Consider the following 26093-nt stretch of genomic DNA (forward strand, 5'->3'; position numbering starts at 1 on the left):
CCATCAAGATCTGAGAATCAGCAGGCAGGGGTGGGGAACCTTTTTCTGCCAAGGGCCATTTGAATATTATATCACTAGAGGCCTGGTGCACGAAATTCATGTAAGAGTAGGCCTTTGCAGCCACGGCACTGCCTCCATCCCACCCTCGCAGCCGCGGTGGCTGCCTCAACCCCACAGTTGCAGCCCTGACTTTGTCCGGAAGGTTGTCCGGACAGACTGTTTGGCCGATTTGCATGTTATGCTTTTATTATTATAGATTAGCTTCTGGGCCACACAAAATTATCAATTTAAAAAATTAGCCTACTATATTTGGTCAAACACTTAATTAACTCACCCCTAATGCCTTGGCAGGGCCAGGCCAAATGATTTCGTGGGCCTTCTGTGGCCTGTGGGCAGGCTGTTCCCTACCCACCCCTGACAGAGCCTGTGTTTGGGGCATGAGGAACCTCAAATCACAGAAAGAGCTTATACACACATTCCCTGTTTGGGGCCAGATCAAGACTTTCACAAGAAGTGTTTTTCAAAACTGAAAAGTTGAATCATAATTTTTCTTTTTCTTTTTTCATTGCTCACATGATTAGATCAGTTAGGGGTTAGAATTATCTACTTTTCTGTCATAATTATGCCATTGGAGACACCATGCCTGCTTTCTGTCTAGAGGTGGCCCCCTCACAGGGGCCTTTCCGGGGAAGGGGTGAGAACCCCTTTAAGCATGAGGTTGGAATATTTGTGACTGAGAGCAAAAGCAGAAAAGCCAATGCAGTGAGTTTATTTACTATTGATTAGAAGAAGCAATTGCAGAAGCTTTCCTAGCAGGCACTGCCACGGGGGTGGGGGTGGGGTGGGGGTGGGGCGCCTTAAGGCTGCCCGGGCCCTGCTCTCACACTGGCCAGGCTTCGGATCTCTCTCCGCAGTGTCCATGGTGCTCTTGTGCACAGGAAGCAGCTGCTGTGCAGCGTCTGACATGATCGTTTATGGACGGTACAGCCGTTGGCTTCATTTATTGTGTGAAATGTTTTAATTTTGCTTCCAATTTTTAAAGTAGGAAATGTCTCTCCTTCTCCAGCATTGTTCCTCATCGTTCTCCCTTCTCTTTTTCTTGCCTCCTTGAGTTCCTGAGCACCCCATCCTCACCCTCTTCTCACTGCCTTTCCTTTTTTTCTGACTCTCCTCACGGTCTTCGCATCTCTCCCTTTCTCTGCCTCACGGCTCTCCAAAGAGAAAGAAGGAAGAGAACAAAGGAAAATCCTTTAAGACACTGGGCAGGAAGCCTTGTAATCACATGTTTACTTTAATTTCATTCTGTTGTCTTCCAAAACACAGGTCTGTGCACAGCCACGCCTCTGTCTCTTGCCTGTTACAGGGCATGTGTAGGGATTCAGCGGTAATGAAGCGCAGTCCATTTAAAAACAAACATCTTTTTGTCTTTATTGTTGGGTTTGTTAGTGATGTCTGAATGAGCAGTTTAAATGTATGTTTGTAATAGCCACTTACCAAGTATTTTATACAAAAGGAAGAAGCAGAAATGGCCATTATATAAATCGATGTTTGGAATGCTGCCACAGCACAGGCCTTGGGGGTTAATGATGGGGCAGCCCTAACTGGTTTGGCTCAGTGTTGCCCTCTGACTGAGTGGTCTCAAGTTCGATTCCGGTCAAGGGCACAAACCTCGGTGCAGGGGCATCTGCAGGAGGCAACCAATCAATGTGTCTCTCACATCTGTGTTTCTCTCTGTCTTTCCCCGCCTCCCATCTCCCCCACTCTGTCTAAAAATCAATGGAAAAAATATCATTGGGTGAGGATTGTCAGCAACAAACAAAAAAAGGGAACAGAATAACATTTTCACCTTTATATCATCTATGTACAAGGGTGGGCCTGACATTGGCTCACTTGGGCCACCAAAGGAGATAGCTCAGTGGACAAAGTGAAAGATTGGTGACCGTGAGGTCAGTTCAAATGTAATGAGCCAAGCCCTAGCCGGTTTGGCTCAGTGGATAGAGCATCAGCCTGGGGATTGAAGGGTCCCGGGTTTGATTATAGTCAAGGGCAGTTACCTTGGTTGCAGGCTTCTCCTCAGTCCTGGCCCTGGTTGGGGCTCGTGCAAGAGGCAACCGATTGATGTGAGAAACACATTGATATTTCTCTCTGTCTTTACCTCTCTCTTCCACTCGCTCTAAAAATCAATGGAAAAATATCCTTGGGTGAGGATTAAATAAAAATAAAAAATAAACTACATTGTTAAAAAAGTGTAATGAGCCAAGACCTAGGAGGCTCTCATTGAGAAAGAAAACCAAGTGATGGGCAGGGCAGACCACTGACCCTGGTTTCCTAGACAGCAGTTAACTGGAGTGGCAGCAGGACAAGATGAGAGGGAGGGTATGTGTGTGGGAGTGGGGCCAGGGTGTCCAGAGATGAAGAAAGTAGAGACAGAGTACTTACAGGGTGGGGATGTGCAGGGACATTGCATGTGGCTTACCTGCCCCGGCTGTCTTGGGGTGGTTTCTGAAAGGGCAGACCTCCCACTAAACAAGCAGATGTTCCGACTCATTGATTACCAAAGGCGTCTGCAAAATCACTTGATGAACTCTGCCCGTTTCCTAAGGACATGGCTGCTATACTAGGAGAAAATGCTCATTGTCCGTTTAGGGTGCCCTGTGAATCTCTGATATGTTTATAGGAAGGAAACGCAATGAAAGTAGAGGGAAAATACATTTTACAAATATATACACGACTTAATAGCACTGTATATAGAGCTGCTTGCCTGCTTTTGTGTGTGTGTGTGTGTGTTCTTTTTGTTTGTTTTTTTTTGTTTTTTTATGTGAGGAATTAAGGTCAGATAGGATTGTTCTCATATTCTGGTTTTGCTTTTGTAGTGTGTGTAGATGTGTGTGAGCAATATTATTTTTCTCAATCAGGATATATCTTTGTATTATTTTCAATATGTGTCATATATAATTTTTTTAATGTTTTATTGATTTTGAGAGAGAGAGGAAGGGAGAGAAATAGAAAGATAGAAACATCAATAAGAGAGGAACATCATCGATCAGCTGCCTCCTGCATGCCCCCCACTGGAGATCGAGCTGACAACCTGGGCATGTGCCCTGACTGGGAACCAAACCAGTGACCTCTTGGTTCCTGGGTCGATGCTCAATGGCTGAGCCACACCGACTGGGTGCTGGATATATATTTAAATGTGACAGATGTCCTATTTGTATTCTATGCAAAATTACCTCATGGTCAGAGTTCCTTAAAACAAAACAACAATAATAATAAAGACCCTAAATACTCCAAGTGCAGAGAACCAGCATCCACTGTGCATGTGTACAGTGATATCAAAGAAAGGAAAGGCAAAGAATGTGTTTTAGCCTAAGGGGGCAGTGAAAAGACAGCAAGAAATAGATGGTGAAAAAGACATAGAAAGGAATAATAAATATCTCCTGTGGTTTTTCTTTTTTTGCAGTTCTGTTTTGAACCCAAAGTGGATGATGCTGTCGGGGCTGAGCCACTGACCAAAGTCTATAAAAAATTCCCATCTTCTCATTGGCTATCAGTTGAGACACGATGGAAGACTCTTACAAGGATAGGACTTCACTGGTGAAGGGTGCCAAGGACATTGCCAAAGTGGTGAAGAAACAAACAGTAAAGAAGGTGAATCAAGCAGTGGACCGGGCCCAGGATGAATACACCCAGAGGTCCTACAATCGGTTCCAGGACGAAGAAGAAGACGATGACTATTACCCACCTGGAGAAACCTACGGTGGGGAGGCCAACGATGATGAAGGCTCCAGTGAAGCTACTGAGGGTCACGATGAAGATGATGAAATCTACGAAGGGGAGTATCAGGGCATTCCCAGTACGAACCAAGGGAAAGACAGCATCGTGTCAATGGGGCAGCCCAAGGGTGATGAATACAAGGACCGACAGGAGCTGGAGTCAGAGAGGAAAGCCGATGAGGAAGAACTAGCTCAGCAGTATGAGCTGATAATCCAAGAGTGTGGTCATGGCCGTTTTCAATGGACCCTTTTCTTTGTCCTGGGCCTGGCCCTCATGGCGGACGGTGTGGAGGTGTTTGTTGTTGGCTTTGTGTTGCCCAGCGCCGAGACGGACTTGTGCATACCAAATTCCGGATCCGGGTGGCTAGGTGAGTGCATCAGGTCAGAGGGACAAGTTTTGAAAGGGGTTTATCTGTTGATCATAGTTAGCAAATAGAATAAATACAATTCGTCTAGAGCACTGTATTTTTCCCCCCAACACTTTATTATGAAATATTTTAAACATACAAAGAAATCAAAAGAATTGTCAATGATGCCCATATATATATATCCACCACTTAGATTCTATTGTTAACATTTACTATATTTTCTTTTTTAAATATATTTTTATTGATTTCCGAGAGGTAGGGAGAGGGAGAAAAAGATAGAAACATCCGTGAAGAGAATCACCCATTGGCTGCCTCCTGCACGCCCCCCACTGGGGATCGAGCCTGCAACCAGGGCATGAGCCCTTGACTGGAATCGAACCTGGGACCCTTCAGTCCACAGGCCGACGCTCTATCCATTGAGCCAAACCAGCTAGGGCTACTATATTTTCTTTCTTATCACCTATCTGTCCATCCATCAACCCAACTTATATTTTCATGCATTTCAAAGTAAGTTACACTATTTTAACTTATACTATTATAAATGTAACATTGGTTTATCCTTTATCAACTTCAAAAGGTAAGCTGTTATATGAAACTTACTTGACATTTTCCTAAATACAGAGGTTAATTATACGAAATTCTGACAAATGTGATTTCAAATTCCAAATAGTTTGGTTAAAATACTTCAGGACCCTACTAATTTTTATTTTTTCTGTAATTTATGTGTATGTTTTCGTGTTCATTTTTTCAACTAGTCTTATTCATAGATTTTTCTCTACATTACTTTTTCTATCTTTTTCAAAGTTCATACCTTTGTGCCTAAACTGGAAAAACTTCATTTTTCTCATAGGATTTAAAAATATATTTCAAATCATATTATTATTTCAGTGATATGTGTTAAAAATAATATGACCTTCCTATAAAAAAGAAAACCTAGATAGCAGATTTGAATTTTATTATACAGTTGCCATGGACTCAAGGTTCATATTGTTAAAAGCTGTGGTTAATACTTTCACTTATTTCCATTGGGCAGTGAATGTAAGAAGTTAGAGAAATGTGTACACAGTGGAATATCCTCAACAACTTAAGAGTCTATTTCAAACACTTGTACATTTTGCTAAGCATGCCACAGGGAACATGCTTATGTGCGTATTCAATCTTTACGAGTTTCAGAGTCTGTGAAAGAGAGTAAGAATACCTATTATCTCTATTTCTAAGGGACTTTTTCAACTAAAGTTTGAAAAACAAAAATATACAACTCCTTTTGTGGAAACCTTGCCACTCTATTAAGTAATGTTATAATCATGGATGCTGAGAAATTTTCTGTGTGAAAAACAATTAAAGACCGTTTCCTAACCTGCTCTGTGACAACACAAGAGGGATAGTCATGAATGAAAGGATTTATATCTTACTCCTTTCACGCTTGTTAGTTTCTAGCATTGGCTTCTTTGAAAGAGATGGGACCATGAAAGAGGACTGTGAGGTGGAAGGTGTGAGAGGGGGGCATATTTTGCATAATTTTTGCCAGTAGTAGACACATTTGGATGTTTAACCACCAAAATGCATAACATGGTTCAAAGGAGGATCCTTAGTCATTCGTTAAATTGATATTCCAGCATATCTGTTTCAAATCTATCACTTTATTTTTTTCCCTTTGGAGAGGAAGTATACCCACTGTAAACCTGGGCATCGACATAATTATCAAGATTTTGTTAAAGGAATATATCAGCAGACTGTTTTAAGAAGATAGATCCTTAGGAATACATCCACACATATATTTAATAATTGCAGGCTTACGTTTAGAATACACAATCTTTTCATGTTATGATCCCACCTTTTATATTGGAAACATTTCAGGAAAATCTGAGCTGAGCTTGCCTTTGTGCCTTTATCTTCACGGTGCCGGATGGAAGCACAGTATGGCACATGGTTCTTATTTGACTGTCCTATAGCCTACCATCCCTGAGGAGGTCACCCCCCCAGGCGGCATTCAGAAGTGTAGATAATGCTGTGGAACAACTGGAGCGCAGACCTTTTGATTTCTTCATGCATGTTGCCAGCTTTAGGGAATTACAAATGGGTCCCCAGGAGTGTCGAGTTTCACTCAATGTTGTGAGTCCACAAAGAAGCATCTTAATGGTTTCAGAGCTGTGCCTTCCAGACCTGCATTTCAGTTATTTTGCCATTGTAATTTCACTTATAATTGCATACTAACCAAGTCCTTTTTCGACAGTCATTTAAATTATTTTGTCATTTTCATTTCATCGAATAATAGCTTTGTAATATAATTATCACACTAAGTCATAGCCATGGATCAAAATGCAGGAAGGAAAGATGCATGACCCACGTTTGGTGGCATTTTGAGGACATGGATTTGCAAAATAATTTCTCATTTGTTACTAAGCATTGTGTCATTTTCCTCTAGGCGGGCCAGGAACAAAGAATAAGAACCAATTTATGCTTTCCTTATTTGGGAGATGGATCTCTTAGTGTTTGCTGGAAGATTAACTTAAGGGTAGCTCAGGGCAGATCGTGTATGCATGTGTATGTGTGTATAGTCCGTTTGCATCTATAAGATTGTTAATTGTGCTGGGAAAAGAGGAAATATTTAATTGTCTAATGAGCCGCTCTTTGGGAGAATGAGTGCAGTCACTTTCAGATAATCCATTCTTTATTGCTAAAGTCTATTTATTGAATACTTATTATGTGCAAATCCCAGGGTTACCACAGAGGAAAATAGGACAAAAAAAAAAAGACAAGACTTCTGTATCTAAGGAAGTTATGGTTAAGTATGAAGAAATCACAAATGTCTGTGGATTACTAGTGTCCATAGCTGTAAAAAAAAAAGTGTCACTAAGGAAACTTCAGGCGGGGGTGCCTTGCAGGAGATGGGCCTGAATGAGGCTGTGGAGAGAAGGTGTGGATTAGAGAGCTGTCCAGGGGCACAGGCAGTAAGGATTAGGTCACCAGTGAGTTTAGAAAGGGGAGGAGGTGGGCGGTCAATGAAAGGAAGGCAATTCATCAATCTAGGTCATGGCAAGTAGAGGTTTTAGTAGGAGGAGAAAGATGGAAGGTTTAGTTGTAGGCTTTCCACTTGGAGATCCTTGGGGACATCTGAAGAGGAATGCCCAATGGGCTACTTCCCACTTGGGCTGAAGCATCCAGTGGTTGGGAGCCATCTCATTTATGAAGAACCTGCCAATGGCCTTAGCCAGGGAGATGGTGGTTTCCTGCTGAGCACTAGTTAGGGACTGGTGGTGAGGAAGATCTCATTGAGGAGATGGGTCTGGCATTTAAGAAGTCACTGACTGCTGGAAATGACTTAAGATGAACACATTCATCAATAATCATGGCTAGGAAATTTTTTTGGTTTTGTTTTGCTTTTTTTATTCTCGCCAGAGGGTGTTTTTATTGATTTTAGAGAAAGAGGAAGGGAATGAGAGAGCGAGCGAAACATCAATGTGAAAGAGAATCATCAATTGATTGCCTCCCATACGTGCCCCAATCAGGGATTGACCCGCAACCTAGGTATGTTTCCTGAGTGGGAATTGAACCTGAAAACTTTTGGTGTATGGGACAGTGCTCCAACCAACGGAGCCACCCGTCCAGGGCAAGGCTAGGGAGTTTTTAAAAGAAGGAGTCTGTGCACTGAGCGAAGTGACAGTATGACCTCTGACTCCGCATGCCCTCCCCTTTCCCCGTTCACATGGCAGGATTTCCTCAGGCACCACACATTCTCCTGGTTGCTGTAACCTTACAGTGCTGTGCCTCACAATGAGTGCGCTGTGAGACCGTATCTTAGCTCCCGTCCGAGAGCTGTTGGGGTTGGGTGGAGGGTAGGTTGAGTTCTAAGGCAGGAAGGATGCTGTAATCATTTTAGCCTCAAGCTGTGATCAGGCTCAGCCCCACCCCAGTTCTCACCCCTCAGAGCAGAATTAGCACATCACTGGCTACTCTTCCCTTGTGTTCTTCCTTCAGAGGGGATGGTTTCTCACACAATGGCCTGTTTCCTCCTAAGACCCAACTAGTGAAGCAGGGAACCTAATCACTATTGGTTCAAATGCTTTCTCGCTGGGGGTTACAAAGCTTTAGTGATATTTAGAACCTAAAACATTATCATGGCCAACTGTTCTCTAAATTTTAAGACCCTGAAAATGTACACTGCAGATTTCAGGGTCAGCAGCTCTGTACTCTGCCCAGTGCCCTGGTCCTTGACCGTCTGCCTCGTTATCTCAGAGGGAGGTTTGGTCTCTGTGGTGGGTGTGCCCTGTGGCTCTGTTTAGCCTTTTGGCTGTCACAGTGATCCTAATTGGAATTAGAAAGTTATTGGCTTCTAGAGAACATCCTGTCCACCAACACTAGCAAAATCTTATTTGGATTCATTATTGTCAAATTGGAGAAGACGACTCAGTAATTCATTACGTTCCTGGGCCTTGCTTCCTCCGGGCTCCCACACTCTCCTGAGAGAAGAGAGGTTTCTGACATGACAATGGAGTTGAGCCAAGTAGCCTGAAAAGATGTCTCCATCCAAAGAGTGTGCGATTCATTTCCATCGGACAGGAGTGAACAGAACTCCCTGCCACATCCCTGAAATGTGCCAATAAGCAGCGTCCTGGGACTATGAGCCTGTGATAGTAAATGCCTCTCTGTCCCCCGGAGGGTCACTGGGAGATTTCCCACAATACAGCTTTGAACCTGAAGGCTGATTCTCGCTTGCTAAATCTCCATATCCCTCTGTGCTACACTCCTGGGTGAGGGTTCTGATCCACTGTTAGTACTGGCCTTGTGTGTCCTAAGTCAGTCTGGGATCCCCCTGAAGCCATGAGAACTGGGTGATAGGTTGTCAGACTGGAGGATTTGTTAATTTTGGACTTTGGTTTAAGTAAGGCAATCTGAATTATTAAGCATCTGATAATTGGATCAAGCCAAATACAAATAATACAGACTTGTAGGTTTGAATTCCACACATCAAGATGCAGTTGCACCCTTCGTGGGCAATCTAGCCCCTCAATAAGTAGTCTCACCTAACAGAAGCTTTTGCAGGCTGTCAGCTTCCTGCAGAATGCTACAGAGTCGAGAACTGTTTTATTACTTTTAGTTTGAGGAATCAGCCTCATAAATCACTAGAGTAAGTATTTCTAATCCACATATTTGCAACTGACAGTCTTACCTTAAACTTAGAAATTTCTTATTGGCCTTTAATATTGTAAGAGAGGAGTAAAAGAGGTCCTTAGATATATAGTTCTTACCTTCAATTTAATTTAACTATTTTTAAGTGTACGATGGACTGACTTTAATTACCACTCTATCCAAATTTTTCATCACTGCAAACAGTAACTCCCTATTTCCTTTCCCCACAGCCCCTGGTAATTCTAATCTATTTTCTGTCACTATGAATTTGCCTATTCTAGATCATTCATATAAGTGGAATCAGATAGTCTTTTGTGCTTTTGTGTCTGGTTTATTTCACCCAGCAAAATTCATCCATGTTGTAGCATGTATATAATTTTATGTTATATGAATGTTGCCACAATACAAAAAGAAAAGAAACAGTTAGAAGGAAGTCCTTCTGGAGGTGGGTGGGTGCTCCTAGCTGGCTTCAGATGGAGTCAGCCTGTCTCCTGTGTTTGAGGAGATGCTGGAACTGGTGGTGTGTCCTGTGCAGTTGAAAATGTAATAACAGGGAGGAGCTCGAAGTTGCTGGATTGCTGATCAGGAATGGAGGTGAAGGTCCCTAGGAAGGTTATAAATGATATTCTGATTTTAAACAGTGGGAAGGGGGTTTTATAATGTAAGTGAGAGTGTTTTCCTTACCCACCAATATACAGTAACATGCATTACAAGGGAGCTTTTGGTGCCATTTTTTGAGGAAAGGTTTTCTTTCCAAAAAGTAGATCCTTTATCAACAGCTGCAGGGTGTGCATTTGTTTTTTTTTTTCTACTGAAATGGGTATTGACTTCTTTAGGCTGGTCTTTCTCCTACACAGTGGGGGGACCACAGTCCCCGACTACATTTACAGCTACACGTCCCGGAATGGACCCCGACGTGCGGGGCACAGTGTGACTGTGATAGTGTCTCAGTGCTGAGCTGCGCTGATAAAACGATCATCTGACTCCAGGTTTGTTTCTTCTTCCTGTCTACGTGAAAGTAAAAGGCTTTTCTGAGAGTAGCTTAGTTTTCTCAGTAGGATCTAGTTAAATCAGAAATATTAAAAGTATTACTATGTGAAAAGAACTGATTGAAAATGGAAAGAGTTAACCGACCTGCTCGCAGGAAGAAAGGCCTGCGGTTAATGCTGGCTCATTCTGTTTGAGGGAGGTGTGGATTTCAAAAGCCTTCAGGAGACTGTGGCAGTTGAGCCAGGCTTTGAATTGTGGGTAGAATTTGGACTTGCCAAGATGAGGGTGGAGAAAGGGTGTTTCTGGGAGAGCGGACAGACTGAGCCAAAGCACAAAGGCGTGAAAATCTTGGATTGAGTATTGTGAGTACATTGGGTTTCAGGTCTGTTCAAGTGAAACATACATGGTGGGGAGCAATTGCGAAGATGGGCAGGCACCTACCTGTTCATGGAGAGCTTTAAATGAGCTTATTCTGGAGCAGGCAGGGAGCCTTTGATGTATGAGCAGAGAAGTGGTGTGGTGAGAACACTCCATTGAGAGACTGCTGTGCTCAGAATGGATTGGAGAGGAGCAAGCTGGCCAGAAGTTAAGGTTCATTTGCATTTGAATGATCATTCTAGCCTGTGGATGGTGAGAGCTGATGGCTGAGGGACTGGAAAGGAAAGAATTTTGGACTTTCTCTATGGATTAGCTATGGGAGCAGGGGAGAGGAAGCTATATGGCACTGAGGCTTCTTGCCCAAGTGTTGTATTGGGTGGCAGTGCCTTAAGTAGACATTGGAATTCTGGGATTGGTCGGAAAGAGGGAAGAGCGGTGCATGGGAGGAAGATGAGTTTAGTTACACCCGACTGTGAGCACAAGAACTGGATGTCTTATTCACAGGCAACCCTTGGTACCTAGCACAGAGCCTGGGTGGTCAGTGGTGTACAGTCAATTTTTGTTGAGTTTGAGGTGGCAACCAGGATGCTCAGGAGAAATGGTCCAGGAGGGCATTTGGAGGTGGGTTCTGTAGCTTGATGGGGAAACCCACCCTAGCAATGGACATTGGAGAGATCTTTGAATAGAGATGCAGAGCCCACAGGAGAGGATGGTGGGTTGAGGGGGAGAACACAGGAAGAGAAGGGGGCTAATGCAGATCTTTAGTGACTACTTTAAGGGGTGAGTAGAGAAAAGTCATAAAATAAGTGATTGGAAAGATAGGAAAAGTCTCAGCTGCCTGGAGGCCAATAGGGGGCGGGGGGGGGGGGGGCGTTTCAGGACAGAGGAGGTGGTCATAACTGAGGAGTGCCTCAGGGGGCATGGCCGAGAAAAGGGCGTTGGCCATGGCAAGGAGGACTGCTCCAGAGAGTGGAAAGGATAAATGTCAGATTAACTGCCAAATTAAGTTTTAATGTATATTTTTAAAGGGGAGGAAACAAATCAGTGTTTAAAAACAGGTTATAGGGTAGTAAGATACATTTGTCTGGGATAATACACCTAATAACTTAATTGTACCATAGACTGGAGCAGTTGAAACAAATACTAACTATCTCTTCAAGGGGAAAATTGCAGATTTGTAGCCATTACTTCTGCGTCATTGTGTGCCAGTAATCACATCCGGAGTATATCTGAGAGATAAATTGGCAAACCAGGAGCAGATTGAGTTAGCTGCTCCTATCTCATTTTATTTATTTTTCCAAATTGAAAACAGTGTTATTTACTGGTGCCTCTGGATTTAACAATAAAATAAACTTTGTTGAAATGCTTACATTTAAGCATACAAATAGCGATGATAAATAGTACAGAACTGCCTAGGGCAGGTGAGGTGAGGGGGAAAGGCAGCTCCCAGTCGGCCACTCCCTGGGGGTGAGCTGACTCAATCAGAGGGTCCTCATGACCACACACTACAACTCTGTCCCCTAGGATTCTGCTGGATCAATAAAGAAGGCTCCTCTACCCCCGCCCCCCCCACCACCACCACACTGGGAACACTAAATTTTGTTGTTGTTGTTAATCCTCACCAGAGGATATTTTTTTCCATTGATTTTTATAGAGGGTAGAAGGGAGAAGGGGGGAGAGAGAGAGAGGAGAGAGAGAAAAATATTGATGTGAGAGAAACACAATGATTGGTTGCCTCCCGCATGTGCCCTGACCAGGCCAGAGATGGAACCTGCAACCCAAGTACATTCCCTTGACTGGGAATTGAACCTGGGACCCTCCGGTGCACAGGCTGATGCTCTAACCACTGAACTGCCAACCAGGGTTGGGCATACTACATTTATAATGTAGGGACCCAGGCATGTGATGGTGGCTCCCGCAGACTCCTGCTGTATATCGCACAGTGTGTGGGGTCCCAGGTCATGTTTTCTTGGAGTCACAACGCAATGCATTGTATGTATACACCACATTTTAACAATCCGTTCATCTGTCAATGGACATTTAGGTTGTTTCCATGTCTTTGATATTGTGAATAATCCTGCAGTGAACATGGGAGTGCAGCTATCTCTTAGAGATACTGATTTTAATTCTCTGGGATATATACCCAGAAGTGGGGTTGCTGGATCATATGGTAGTTCTGTTTTTAATTTTTTAAGGAACTTTCTCACAAAGTTAGAAATGGAATTCTAAGTCCATAAATAAACATATACCTAAGGTTAACTGATTTCAGCAAAGGTGCCAAGACCATCCAATGTGGAAAGAAAAGTCTTTTCATAAAATGGTGCAGGGACAACTGGATAGTTACATGCAAAGGGATGAAGTTTGACCCTTTCCTCACAAAAATTAACTCAAACTGGATCCAAGACAAATGAAAGAGGTAAAACGAATTCTGAAGAAAACAAAACCCTTATGATTTTTGATTTGACAAAGGATTCTTAGATATGACACCAAAACACAAGAAACAAAAGAAAAATATAAATTTGATTTTATCAAGATAAAAATGTTTGTGCTTCAAAGCACACCATCACAAAAGTGGAAAGACAACCATAGAATAGAAAAAAATATTTTCAAAACATATATCCGATAAGGGACTTGTATCCATCATATATACAGAACTCTAAAAAGACAAAAAAAACTGAATTAAAAAATGGCCAAAGGACTTAAATAGACATTTCTTCTAAGAAGTTTTCCAAATCCCATTGACATGGTGATGGGCGGAGGTACTGTCAGATAACGATATTCTTGTCCTAGTATACCTCCCTCCCCCAGCCCGAAATATTCCATGAATGCTTCTAAAGAAATGGCTATATACTTTAATATTGTTCTTATTTTTATAGTGTGATGTTAGAAATACTGTAATGGACTTGAATGGTTCAATAATTGTCATTTAGCACCTACAGGACGCTAAATGCTATATGGAGCACATAACAGACAAGAACTTATTCTGCAGGGGCTTTGGGCTGGGAATCAGGGCCCAGGGTTTCTTCAGAGTCAGGTTGCTGATTAGCTTTGTCCAGACTCATCTGTAGAATGAGAAGATAGTACCAGAAGTTTCCCAACTTAACAGTTCCAGCTCTCTGTGATGCCGAGATTCTATGAAAGATGAGTTATCTCCATGTTTCTTAAGCAGAAGGAAGTTGGTTATTAACAAAAGGGCATTGCATACATATCACATGGCATCCTATCAAATAATTGGATTACAGGAATATTTCTGGAGAGGTAGCTGGCTTGCATGGATTGAGCCCTGGAATGTTTCCTGAGACATGAGGTATGACTTGCTTGATCCTGTCTTTTCACTGTGGATGCCTGTGTTCCCTACACCTCCACCAGTCTGTAGTCCTGAGAGCAGTGTTGCTCAAACTGGTCCGAGAAAGTATTCAGATCTTTACTGCAGGACTTCTCAGAGCCTATAATGTGCAAAAGTGACATAATCAGGATAGTATTTCCACAGTGATTTGACTGTGAACCCCTTTGCTTCATAGAGCATGTGTTCATACTTCACCAAGCAGGTATTAATACTTACTGAACTAGGAATCCAGGTCAGGGGTTGTTGGTTCGATTCCCAGTCAGGGCACATGCATGGGATGTGGGCTCAGTCCCTGGTGAGGGGTGTGCAGGAGGTGGGTGATTGGTGTTGTGCTCTCCCATGGATGTTTCTCTCTTCTCCCTTCCTCTCAATCTAAAAAATCAATAAGCTGTAAAAAAGAAATCCAACCACCTCCTTTCTTAAAGTGAGAACAATTACAAATTTTTAAAATGTCATTTAAAAATAATTGATTTCAGAGAGGAAGGGAGAGGGAGAGAGAGATAGAAACATCAATGATGAGAGAGAATCATTGGGTGGCTGCCTCCTGCACACCTCCTACGGAGGATCGAGCCTGCAACCCAGGCATAGGACCTGAACGGGAATCGAACCATGACCACCTGGTTCATAGATTGAAGATCAACCACTGAGACACACTGGTCTGGCAGAACAATAAATTTTTAAGGTATCATGTTTTCTTTAAATATTCGAATCTTTTTTAGAATTATTAAGAGTTATTTTATTGGCTTCTAATACTTTTCAGGAACTTATAGATTGTTAGAGAATTACCCTATTCCCTTTCTAGATACTCTCAAGACCATTGCCATGCAATAATCATGTACATTAGGGACTGTTGTTCATATCCGGAAGAAATTTATAAGCTGCACGTAGAATAAGAGCTATATGGTGGAAAACACTTGCCAAAGGGAAAGCCAGCAGATTTGAGTGATGTGACACATCTAATTTGAGCATCACCTCTAGTTTATGTGCCTCCTGTTTGAGTTCTGCCAGCTGAAGACATACCACAGGTTAAATCAGGTGACTTACCCAGTTTGTTTTATTTTCCTTTTTAATGCCAAGTCATTTTCCACTTGACACTAAGTTCCATATATTTTCATTAAGAATGTCATGCAAATGAGTTACTGTTTTGGCATTCTGCTTGTGATTTTTTGTTCTTTCTTGGGATGCACTGTTGCTGGGGATGGAACTCACAGCCATATTATTGGGGATATATATAGTTTAAGACTTGCAAGGAGTTGTAAAATAGTACAAAAAGTTCCTATTTACCCTTCCCTTAGCTTCCCCCAATAATAATATTTTTCAAAACCTTAGTGTATTGTCAAACCAGGAAATTGACATTGGTATAATACTGTTAATTCAAATACAGACCATATTTAAATTTCATCGGTTTGTTTGTTTGTTTTTTGCATTCACTCTTTTAGAGGGTGGGTGTAGTTCCAAGAAATTTTATCACATATATCAATTTGTATTACCTCATCACAGTTATGGCCCAGAATCACTGTTCCATCACCATAAAGAAACTCCCTTATGCTTCCTAACCCCAACCCTAACCCCTGGCAACCACTGACCTGTTCTCTCTCTCCTTCATTTTGCCATTTTGAGAATTTTATAGAAATGAAATCATATAGCATGTAGCCTTTTGCAATTGGCTTCCCCTCCCTCCCCATTCAGCATAATGCCCTTGACATCCATCAGTGATTGTGTGTATTAATCATTTGTTCCTATTTATTGCTGAGCAGTATCTATTGAGCATGGGTTTTTTGATTGTTTGTTTTTTGTTGTTGTTAGGTTAAGATCAAAGTAAAAAAGATCAAGCCAGTAGGTGGGAGTAAATAAGGTGAGGCTAAGGAGTGGGGGGAGCTGGGAAGGAGAGAGGCAGCAGGACAGACTGGGGTAGAAAGTGAGGACAGAATCAAGATTCAGAGTGAGAGGCACAAGGCCTTGCTGCCAAGCCCAGCCCAGGAAAGTGATAGCTGCACCTGAGACGTGTCAGGCTTAAACTCACATCTAGAATTGGGTGTGGCCAGAAAAAAAGGGTAGTGTGTGTATGTGTGGGTGGGGAGTTGGTGGGTGGGGTAGGCAACATAAATACCTAATGTCTCCTCCACCTGTCCCTGACTAACCCTAGGGCCTCAAGCCCGCTATTCCCCAAGTCCACTGATACTGTTTCAGCCCTGTGGTATCTTGTGTTAATATCATGCCCAGAATAGAAATGAAGGGAATAGAAATGAAGGTACAGCGTAAGGGTTCAATACTCTCATGGGTAACAGTTTTAGGCATTTTTTTTCAAAGTAAAGGAAATTCCTATCAGTTGACTTAGCACATCATGATACAGCAGCATCCCACATCCTGCATTGTGGGCTCTGAGGTGATTTGGCTCCAATTCCAAAGCTTTTTAAAGCAGGGGAGAGGAAAGAAGTAGAAACTGGGCTTCTTGATCCCAAGTTTATAATTAGAATCAACAAACCCCTACTTGAGCTGTTCAATATCGTTGCTTAGCCCAGATTCAGCTGTAAAATGGTAGAAGAAATGGGACTTGCAACAAATTAAAATAAAAGGCACCTTCGTAGAAGTCACCCTTGGATATTATGGTCAATAAATCCTGACAAGCCTGGTCCATGTTTCATTGAGTTATTTTCCCCACACCTTCAAGTTTGGGAATGTAGCAGTGTGTGGGCCTGCATGTATGCTCCTTCTACAAAACGACAGTTATTTGGATGACATTGATTAACAACAGAGCCCTTGTTTCGGCACCCACAGAATTCCGTCTCTTCTGCACCACAGGCCCAATTGTTCTGCAGCAGAGCTCTTTTCCCATTTCATTAGAATCCAGTGTTCAAGGTCAAGTTTGCCAGTGTAAAGGATTCTTCTAAGATGGGATCCTTGGGCATGGGTTCCATGAAACAGAAGGTCCCCTCTCTACTTGACATACACCATGCAGAATTGGAACACTGAAAGAGAACACTTTATCAAGAATATGGTTATATAACCACTATGCTGTACACCTAAAACTAATACGAAATAATATTGAAAAATAAAAATTTCAAAAAGAATACTGAAAGGAAGTCCCCACTCTTAGTATAAGAAAATTCTGCGTAATTATATAGTGACCCTCTTCTGCAGAATTAAGGCATTTTCACATTTGATCATGCTACTGAATTACATTCTAATAAGTGTGCATTGTAAAGTCCAGAGAGCAAAGGTTCCCATCAGATTTTCTCATAAAACAAAACAATCTATCTTTTCTGAAAATATGTGGGCTCCGGGAGTTTTAGTAGCTCCGCACTGATGTTCCAGGGATGCTCCAGTGGCCAATTTAACCCTGAAAAGAAACCCCCTGCTCTGCTCCTTTGCTGTGCTCTGACACTGCCCTATGGACACCATTGCTTAATTAATTCTTCTAGTGTGACATTAATCTCGAGAAACTAATTTGGTACTAACGTAGCTGTCATAAGTAAGCCTCCCTCTATTTTTCACCATTAATAAATGAACTGTTATTTAAAGCATTGCTGACTTAACTGGGTTCTTGTGTCAGGCAGTTCTCCTAACTCGTCATAACAGAAAAACATAACAAAATAAGAGCATAAAATACATTTTACTGGACGAAGTAGATGAAGAATGAACAATTCAAGGGGGTCCCATCAACCCCCTTGGGGGAGAATTCTGAATGTATGTTAAGAATGAATTAATCCAGGAACAGTGGGTAGTTAGTTGGTGAAATTCAGCTAGTGATTCCATTTAGAAGCATGCTGGTCCCCAGAATCACTGTGGCAATATGATGACTGTCATTCCAATTTGCTGGTGTGACAAGATTAGCTCAGATCTCTGTGACTAGCATCTAAACTTGACGTAACATTCAGAGGAAACTTCTTATTTGTGGCTGGAAACTGTGGCAGGGTGGTGAAAAACTAGGAATTAGGGATATTACAGAGGCTTAAGTTGATGTATTTTATCTCAGGCTTGTCAGTTAGAATTTTGTTCCTGAAGCTGAGAGAGCTACTGGATCAAAGAAGATAGAACAAAAGGGGAATCCATCAACTACATCAAACCATTACCCGATTAGCAAAGGTTTGGGTAAATCCTGTGTCAACTGCAGGTTGGTGATAATAATTAATGTTTTAAGCTGGTTCCTTTACATGGAACCAATTAACGAAGCTGCCAGGCACTGCTGATGCTGCTTGGAAACCAGTCCCAGCAACAATAGCACATGAATTTGGCTATGAAACTGAGCTGGTGGAAGAGAGGTATTGATTTGTGGAGAAATATTGTGGTTTGTAGGAAAGAAGTAGTTTTCCAAAAGGTCAGAGATGCTTCTGTAGGGCTGGATGGCAGCTGTTAGAATCTCACAGTTCTCAAGAGAAGCTGGCGGGAGAGAGGGCGGGGGAGTGGGGAGGTGTGGGGGCAGGAGATGTGCATGAGAAAACACATGGAAGAGAAAAACGATCCAAATGAAGAGATCATTTCCCACTCCAACCACATTAACCTCATTTTGAAGTCTCTGAAGTTTCCCATTTTGTTCTACTCAGATTCAGAGTTCTTCCTTACTGTCAAAATGAGGGGGAGTCTTTGGCTCCTCCTAGAGGCTAGAGTTTGCCAATAACAGTTAATGAACCTAAACAAATTGTCATCTCTTATCACTCTTTGTTATAAAACAAAAGGAAATTTGACCATGACTAGATTTTATTCACATGGCCCAGGGATAACGTGCATAATTCAATTAAAAAGATAATTTACTCTTTAAAGTAGGAGGATATATATATACAGTATATTATATAGTTTTAATAAGAAGAAAAATTGACAATAAAATTGTGAATGTTTACACATTAGTGACAATTATTGAATTGCAGAAAACAAATTTGGTCTAAGAAGGGTTAAATAGTGCTAAGTTTTTCCTGTATTCCAGATAATTTCCTATGTGAGACTTGATTTGCTGATGGGATTCTCTTAACCCTAATCCTGAGTGTGCTTAACTTTAGGAAAATTACCTATATTTGTCTTTTAAATTACTAAACAATTTAGACAGATCTAGAAACCTACATACAACTTATTAATTCTAAAAGCTGAAATAGGAACTTTTGAAATGAAAACTAACCACATAACCTGGAAGTTTAATGAGTCAGATTCTCTTTGGGAAAGTCAGCATCTGGGCCACTGAGAGACACAGGGTTGAAATCCTATATAATAAAAGCCTAATATGCTAAGTGTTCGTTCCACCATTTGACCAGTTGCTATCATGCACACTGACCACCAGGGGGCAGACACTCTGACTGGTAGGTTAGCTTGCTGCTGGGGTCCAGCCAATGGGGACTGGGCGAGATGGGCTGGACATGCCATAGAGCCTTCCCGTGGTTCCTCCCAAGCCCCGATTGTGTACCCATGGGGTCCTTCTGCCTGGCCTGCGGGGATTGGGCCGAAACCAGCTCTCCAACATCCCCCAAGGGGTCCTGGATTATGAGAGGGCGCAGGCCAGGTTGAGGGACCCCACCTGTGCACGAATCCATGCACCGGGCTTCTACCTGTAATAAAGGCGATAGTCAACCCTGTAGATTTGTCCCACGGCATCCCTGCACCTCTGTCAGCATCTCTCCATTGGGATGGGGCAAGTTGCAGGTGGGAGGTGGTCGCACGGTGGTGTGAATGAGAACTGAATGTGGTACAAAGCCCTCTGATCCCTCCATGTGACACTGCTCTGCTTGTCTGCACACACAGCTGTGAGGCTGCAGCCTGGCCCCAAGGAACAGTTTGTTATTTGTGACAACCCTGTAGGCATCTGCTCTCTTTCCCCCAACCCCCTCCCGCCAGCGGTGAGTCCAAGTTCAATACATTTAGTGTAATTTGTGCTGTGAGATTTAAATGATCACTGATTTACCCCCTTGTGGAGACCCAAGATGGGAAAATGGGAAGTTCCTGGAGGATCTCAGCTCGGGGGAGGGCAGTTGTGCAGAGAAAACCATGATGGTGAATCTGCTCCCCAGTTTTCAAGAAGAGCTGCGATTCTGCTTCGTCTGCCTCCAAGCTTTATTAATCAGCCACAGTGCGGTTGGCATGCTCCAGAGCACACGGAATTTACGTCCTCGTGCTCTTCCCTCTAGGAGCTAATGAATACATTTCATTGGGGAGAATGTGCTCTCTCTACATATTTCTTCTCCTTGCAGTCATGATCCCATCTTAAAACCAATCACCCACTACCACCTTTACCCATAAAACAACCCCTTCGTCAATCCTGTCCGCATTTACTTAATTCCTCTCCTTCCACTATGTTTAAAACCGACCAATTAAACCAAAACAATACAAAACAGAAAAAGACTTGACAGTGGTCCCCCACTCATTGTTTAGTTTATGACTGGAATAAAGGTGGGGGGATTTAGTAGATTTGCCTATTATGGTTTTTTTTTTGAAATGATATTCAGTAGTAAAATAAATATTAACAAACCATGTTGATCTTCCTTAAAACTGAAAGTGAAGAAATATATGTGATTCTTAATATTGCATTTCTTATAGTCTGGGTATCCCAATGAATAAAATGTTTTAAAAAATGTCTTAAGGAATATGCTTTTCCAGATATGTCTTATTGTGTAACATATGTCTTATTGTGTAACTCAAGAACTTAGCGATTTTAAACAATACCCATTTCATAATATCTCACATTTTGTGGGTTGGAAATTGGACAGGGTTTGGCTGGGTGATCCTCCTTTATGGTGCCATCGGAGGTCACTCAGTGGTGTCTAGCTCAGTGGTCGGCAAACTCATTAGTCAACAGAGCCAAATATCAACAGTACAACGATTGAAATTTCTTTTGAGAGCCAAATTTTTTAAACTTAAACTATATAGGTAGGTACATTGTTATTAAGTTAATTAGGGTACTCCTAAGGCTTAGGAAGAGCCACACTCAAGGGGCCAAAGAGCTGCATGTGGCTCGAGAGCCGCAGTTTGCCGACCACTGGACTAGCTGGTAGATAGGCTGTTCTGGAAGGTAGGAGATAGCTGACGCTTTGGCAGGGATTGTGGAAAGGCTGGGCTCGGCTGGGAATACTGAGGATGGAGCCTACCTGTGACCCCTCCCACATGGCATTCTCAGCTTCTCAGTGTAGTCAGAGTTCCTAGGTAGTGGCTTAAGGAAGGACCTAAGAACAAGTGTTCCATTGGGCAAGATGAAGCTGCATGGCCTTATATGGTCCAGTCTTGGAAGTCACCTAGCATCTCTTCTGTCAGATTCTATTGGTCAAGCAGCTACCCAGAAAGAAGGAGAGGAAACATAGACTCCACTTCTGGATGGGTGGGAGGAGTGTCATGTAGAATAATCACCATTCATGTACGCAGGAGACATCACTAATTTCTTACTCACTTTATGAGCCATGGTTTAGGAAACTTCTTTCCTTAGCCTTTTTTCAGAATGCAGTATTTCCAAAATATTGTGTCCACTATTTAGTGTTTTATACTAGTGTCTCTCAGTCTTCTAGATTTTAAAGTCCAATTTTTTTTAAAAAAATGAGGAGGATTGACAGAGGGAAACCAACTTTTTATTTTACTAAGGAGCTTCATTTAAAAATAATAATTTCAATGACCCACACTATTCTTTATATCACCATCATTTCATAAAACAAAAGGCATGTTCACATCAAGAAATAGGAAGGACATATCCTTAGAATAAAGGATCTTCCTTCAAGTTGAATAAGCTTATTTTTATGAAAAAGGCATATTATTTTCCTTGTGTTTTTTTTTTTCATTTCACTATACACTGGTGGAAACTTTTTTATGGAGCCTCTTCTGAAGATGTACATTTGGGAATCACTCTTCTAGCCCAAAGGTCTGAAGTATGCCATTTATTGGACTTTTGGGGGACACTCAAGATTTTGTGGTAAAAATTTCAGATTTCTATTAGTTGCATAGTTATACATGAGAAGGACTAAGATTTGAATTGAACCTACTATGTAAATTCAAATTAAATTAGCTAGGTTTCACTGATTATTTAAAATATGCCTATAATATAGCCTATTATTCTATTACATAGAATAATGTAGTCTCATGGAATTTCCTAGTAAGATGTCATAAACATAGTTCCTATAGGGGTTAGATTACCAATTGGTTGTAGACATAAGACTGACAAATAATACAAGTCAGAATGTGGGTGAGAATCTGTAGAAGGTACCCATGAAAACTAGAGCAGTCTAGGGTGTTGTCACAAAGAATGTGAAAGTGAAATTCAAGTGGATGAAAGGTTAGAGAAAGATGCTTCTGGAAAGGTTATCTGGATAAGGGTTCAAAGAGAAGAATGGCTGCAGCATGTTTAAGGAACATCCAGAGATTTTTGGGTGGGTTGAATTTTAACATGCTTTGCTTTGGGAGTTTGGAGGAGAAAGCAAAATGGATTCAACATTCTCGGTTTTGTTTTTGAGCTGTAATATAATAATTGATTGAAATTCCTACTTGTTTCTTACTCTCAAAGCGATTCCTTTTCCTTCCTAATGTGAGAAGCAGATGGCTAACTGCTCATGCTAGACACAAACCAATTATAATCATAATAAAAGTAATCAGCCACTAAATAACAGCTTCAGTACTGTGGGTCAGCGCCTGATATTGGGCGACCGCTGCAACACCTAAGTGTCCTCTGACAGTTTAAGGTTGAGGAGCCCTGGTGTGATGTTTCATCACTAATGACAACATAGATCTCGGGTCAAGAAGTGCTGCCCTGAATTCACCTCAGCTTCCTGGGCAGCGGTGGACTAGGACCAACGTCCATTAGCCCAAGGCTGATCTCCGCCTCTACTCACTCATGCTCTGGGCTGGCAGCTTAGGTATCTGCCTACTTAGGGAGACAAAGGGTCTATTGGAGCAGCAGAAATGGGCGGCCCGTTTTCCCGTTAGACATTTACTGGAACCTGTTACAATCGAATCTGCTTTTTATTGTGGTATTTGCCACCTAAACTTTAAAAATACAGCAGCAACAACAAAAAACATACACATAGTTTTCCAAGAAAGGCGTTTTGGAGGACATGTGTCATCACCTTCCAGTCAGTAATCTTTGCGTCCCCTTGCAGACCTGTTTGCCTGCCACCCCGTCACATCCCCCGTGTCTGGAAATGGCCCGAGTTAAGCTGTAGGAGTCCTTCCTCTCCAGACCTCTCTGTTGCGTAAAATATCGAAAGATATAATGTGGACATTGTCCAGAGATTGCTTTCTTACTCTGTTCCTCTCAAATACCACTTCCATTTAGATGTGTGTGCTTTATTTGTTCACTGTGCTGATAGAAAAGAAAGTTCTCTGAAAAAATAAACCGCCTTGCATTACTCACAGGTGCACTTAAGCTTAAGGAGATTAGTACATTTCTCATAAGCCTGTTTTTCCTTCTTTTCTGGGAGCAAGACACATGGTCACACTGGGCTTCCAAAATAGCTCTCTCCTCCGGCCGCAGCAGCCTTCACTGTGCTCTCTTGGGTCTGTGGCTGTGGTTTCAGGGCAGCCGTGCTCACGTCAATAGCTGATATTTTCCTGTGTTCTCTGCTTACCGTGTTTGTTCCGGTGTCTCTTGCCGCCCGCAACCTTGTGCCCCTTTGCACCTGTGAATGGCAGTTGTACTTGGCCACACGCCCTGCCTCCATGTCCTCACAGACACTCTGCTTTAGTCTCCTTTCTCTGCCTGTCATGGCTACTGCGCTGAGATTGTCCCTTCAGCCACCACTGGTGACCTCTTCCCAGACAAGCCAAATGCCTTTTCTCAGTTTCTGTGTCTGGGCCCTGCTGGGCAGCCTTTCCAGTCTTTCCAGTTCTCCCCTCTATCCAGGCCTTCTTCTCACCTCCTTCCCACACTTGCTTATCTCTGACTTCTTCTTTTCTCTCCTGCCATGTGGCTGTTCCTCAAGGGCTGATGCCTGGGTCCCTGTCCTCCTTCCCTTCATCCTTGCAGAGAAATCCCATAGTTCACAGGGCTCTGAGCTGCCCTGCTGTGCTGCCCCCTCCCTAGCACATTTCTTCTCATGGGCACCACAGCCTCAGAGTTAACTGTTTACTGCCTCTCAGATACTCCCACTCTCCTGTTCTTCCCCACACACCTGCCCAGCACTGCTGCTACAGGCGCTTTCCTCAAGCAGGGTCTGCGGATCCAACCTGCAGGCCCAGCCAGCCCTGCCTGCTGTGCGAGTAGCTTTCCTGGCACACAGCCGTGCAGTTAGCCTGTGTGTGGTCTGTGGCTGCCTTCGTGCTGCAGCGCAGGGCAGGGCCGTTGCAGCAGAGCACGCATAGCCTGCAAAGTCTAAAATATTTACAGTCAGCCCTTTATGAAAAAGTGCGCCACTCCTGACCTGAAGTGCAGGCCTTTCACAGGAGGGCTTTGATTGCATTAACCCCGCTCAGGAATTCATCAGGGCTCCCCATTGTTTTATTATGTTGTTGTGGCGAATGACCCAGGAAACCCAGGAGAAGCGACAGCCAGCACCAGAGGAGTCAGGAAAGTAAAACCTTTATTTCGCAGTGCTGCTAGTCCAGGGGACTTTGATCCAAAGCCTGAACTGCCAATGTGGGAGGTTCTGATCTATATATCTCCTTGTGGCCGGCCCCTCGGGGTGGGCTTTGCAGCTCTGCCCAAGTCAGTTAGAATGGGGAAGTAATATTGCTGTTTAACTAGATACTGAACTAGGCTGTAAGCCCCCGAACTTGCCCACCTATCTTTCTTCTCAGTGTAATCAATTTTACATCTGTTAGCTGTTAGTTAAGGACTTTCTCTTACTGATCCAGCTTAATTACACTTCTCCACACACCCAGCCCAGCCACTCTTCCCAGGCTCCTACTCTCCTGACCTTCCCAACCTCACACTCTTCCTGTGTCTAAGAGTAAGCGAACAGTACCATTCTGCCCATTCTACTCTTCATATTCTCCTTGTGTGTTTAAGGCTCAGCTCAAGCCTTGCTTCCTTTATGAAGTGTTTCCTGACAATCAGCTATATTGATCATTGCCTTATTGATTTGCATGCATCGCCAGTCCTGCCCCATCCTGCCCTGTTCACATGTAGCATAGTGAGGGTTACTGATGTGAACATCTTCCTCCCTTGTTAAGGCATGGGCCCTGGCAGCCTGCCCTCCTCTTGTACCCTCTATTTTATCACAACCTGTCCCAAGCCAACATCCTCAGTGTCAACTTCCACACTTCCTTGCCTCGTCCCTCAGTTTACAGGAACTGTGGACTGGCCACTAAAACACCTCCAGCCTGGTCCCCTTCTGAGCCTACTGCCCTGCCTTCGACCAGGCTTGTCAGCAGGCCTTCCCTGGGCGGCTGAGTTATCTTCTCGGTGACAGCCCTTCAGCTGGTCTTCTTCCCAGGACCAGGACTAGGATGAGGAGAGCAAGGAGCCTGAAGCACAACATTGAAGGAAGCGCTCACTCACAGAGTCAAGCAAGTGCGGGGTTGGCACCTGAGAGTGAGTGCTTCCTTAGATTTGGCCTAAGCTTGGTCCCAGCCCTGACTCCCTCTGTCGTCCCCCTCCTGGTTTTCCTCATCTGGTTACTGAGATGATCTTTTCAGGTACGAACGATGTCCAGCCTGATTATTAGTTTCCCAGAGGATAAAATTCAAGTCTTTGGGTTGACTTCAATGTATCTTCTAGCCCAGGGGTGGGCAAACTTTTTGACTCGAGGGCCACAATGGGTTCTTAAACTGGACCGGAGGGCTGGAACAAAAGCATGGATGGAGTGTTTGTGTGAACTAATATAAATTCAAAGTAAACATCATTACATAAAAGGGTACGGTCTTTTTTTTTTTAGTTTTATTCATTTCAAATGGGCCGGATCGGGCCGTGGGCCGTAGTTTGCCCACGGCTGTTCTAGCCTCATCTCTTGTCACTCTCCCTGCCCCCACCAACGAACTCTACATTCCACCCACCCTGGCCGACCAAGAGTCCCTTTAGTATGCTGTGCCCCTGACCTCCCTCCAAACCTTTAAACTTGATTTTCTTCCCTCCTTTCGAACTTTCCCCTTTTTGGTGAATTCTTATTCATTATTCAAAACTCAGCATGACCCCGTGTTACCTTCTATGTGAGGCTTTCCAGAATTCTCTGGAACTAATTAAGTCATTCCTTCCCTCCCCCGCCCCCCCTTAAG

General features: G+C 43.0%; 1 protein-coding gene across 2 annotated transcripts in view; it reads left to right on the forward strand.

Moving 5' to 3' along the window:
• SV2C (synaptic vesicle glycoprotein 2C) overlaps positions 1 to 26093 on the forward strand; it is a 155593-nt gene that overhangs the window by 30973 nt on the left and 98527 nt on the right. For both annotated transcript variants that reach the window (XM_070412209.1, XM_070412210.1), the window contains exon 2: positions 3461 to 4141. In XM_070412209.1, coding sequence (XP_070268310.1) covers positions 3562 to 4141 — 580 coding nt within the window. In that variant the 5' untranslated portion in view covers positions 3461 to 3561. The remainder of the gene's footprint in view (positions 1 to 3460; positions 4142 to 26093) is intronic.

This window comes from Myotis yumanensis, unplaced genomic scaffold (assembly GCF_028538775.1).
Source record: "Myotis yumanensis isolate MYYU_CA2020_CCGP unplaced genomic scaffold, mMyoYum1.0.hap1 SCAF_4, whole genome shotgun sequence".
NCBI classification, from domain to species: domain Eukaryota; kingdom Metazoa; phylum Chordata; class Mammalia; order Chiroptera; family Vespertilionidae; genus Myotis; species Myotis yumanensis.